Source organism: Aphanomyces astaci (assembly GCF_000520075.1).
Source record: "Aphanomyces astaci strain APO3 unplaced genomic scaffold supercont1.42, whole genome shotgun sequence".
NCBI lineage: Eukaryota > Oomycota > Saprolegniomycetes > Saprolegniales > Verrucalvaceae > Aphanomyces > Aphanomyces astaci.
In genome coordinates this window covers 446,866-448,859 of record NW_009798305.1, presented here as the reverse complement: position 1 = coordinate 448,859, position 1,994 = coordinate 446,866, and the positions used below count along the sequence as shown (strand labels likewise).

The 1,994-nt window shown below is 40.3% G+C and overlaps 1 protein-coding gene across 1 annotated transcript; it reads right to left on the bottom strand.

Annotated features, from left to right (window-relative positions):
• Positions 1-1,279: 1,279 nt before the first annotated feature.
• On the bottom strand, positions 1,280-1,994 carry H257_12733 (hypothetical protein; the record flags this gene model as incomplete). Its single annotated transcript, XM_009840038.1, has 2 exons — positions 1,280-1,572; positions 1,958-1,994. 2 exons carry the CDS (start codon positions 1,992-1,994, stop codon positions 1,280-1,282), a joined length of 330 nt encoding a protein of 109 aa, XP_009838340.1.

The window sequence follows — 1,994 nt, the reverse complement described above, 5'->3', positions numbered from 1 at the left end:
GTGTTCCAACGGGTTGCGTACTATTGGTACTTACTACTAACTGTAAGTACTTCGAGTAGTAAACTACCGCTAGGCTAGGTATTATTAATAATACGAAGCCATAGAGCAACTCCAACGGTGTTTTTATTTCTATTTCAATTCGAAGTTACGGATATAGAATAGAAACTCTTGCTAGTATCCGGAGGGTGTGGTGCTATTTCACGAGAAAATAGAAATTCTGCGGAAATAGCAACCGTAAAAACGAAGTTTGACTTTAACCTACTAGTATTCTTTAGCAATAGATGCACTTAGTACGACCAAGTATGTACTACGTACTACTTACTACTTCGAAGTACGTACTATTAATAAGTACTACGTAGTACTAAGTCTTACTACGTAGTAAGACTTAGGGGGCAGCATTTAATATTAATACTGACCTTGGATACTATGGTTAATATAATATAATTGTTGAATTAAAAGCGTGAATGACATTGGGATGACATGGGATGAAATTAGATGAAGTAACCTTAAGTAGTGACCAAGCCTTACGTTGGCCCCGAGCGCCCGGGAGGCCGTCTGCGCAAGCGCGGCCGTACGAGAGTGTGGATCTAAGTTTGGATGACACATGATACTATCATGGATATTTGAAATCCATGTAAATAATTAGTAGTATCGTTGTAGTATAGAAGTTGCCCCCCCAAAAGCGTACCACTGTTATTAACATTAACACTGTACACAATCAAAGCACGACAACCATACATTTACGTCGACTGGACGTTTAGGTAATATTCTCATCTTGGTCGTCGCGCACGAAGAGAGTGTCCACGATGATGTTTAACGAATAATCTTTCTCTATATAATGTTGATTTTGGTGGTTTTTATACTTTGTATTTACAGTTAATAGCTTTTTTAGCTATTGCTAAATTTCATTTTTTTAATACTTGTTAATACTTTTCATCTTTTTTTTTTTGTTTTATCATGTGTGTCCATCCCCACTGACTGATAACGTCCATATCGTGGGGGTTCTGCATTCATCGTGGTGCATCCATCACTCTCCATTGGTCTATCTAAAAATACTTGTCGCTGATTGGCTATAATCAATTTTTGCCGTCGATAAGAGCCAATCCGATGATTTGGCGGCGTTGACGAATGTTGGGAATTGGAAGTAAACCGACCATGCTATGTTGTACTTGTTGGTTTTCTTGTGTACCCGATTCCATCACTCTGCTTTTGAATCCGGGCTTTCCAGTCTACTATTGTAATAGTATCAATCATCCATACATATTCGCTATCTCGATTTTCATATGGTCGTAGCCCACGCGAGCCGCTCCAACGCTTTTGGCAGCATGTTTTCTGCTTCAAATTGGTCAAGCGTGCGTTTTAAATCGTGCATCACCACCGAAAACTCGTCGTCGTGGCCGATCTGCCACATATCCATGGACGACGTTGGTTTCTCACACATGCCAATATCGCTGTGTTGTGGAGACGCCAGTTGCTGTAGCACTTGCTTCTGGGCATCCGAACAACTCAACGTCATCGACCTTGTGTGGGGGCTGCTGCACGTGCTGCTCATGTGACTTGAGCGCTCCGAGTCTACGGACAATATATATATATATAAAAATTGTGAATTCGCTAGAACAACTGGCAAAAAACACACAATTTCGCGTGGTTTGTTTCATCAATATTTTGCATATATATCTCGCTAGAGTTTGGATGCCAATCAAAAATCCACTCAAAAATGGAGTAGCCGTCGATTCGTGAATCGATATTCAGTATTCGATGGCGGCAGAGATTCGATTCGACGGGGTCTGGAAATTTGTGTACCGAATCCAAAATATTTTATTTATCTATCTATATTCTCATGTATACATGTATATATATATTCAACCTAGAACGTCGTATTCAATGAATTATATAGTATACCTTTGGGGCAAAAACATTGCAAACACACAAACGCGGCAGTGTCGACACCCCATACACGACCGCAGCTTGCACACACGTCCTACATTCGTCAT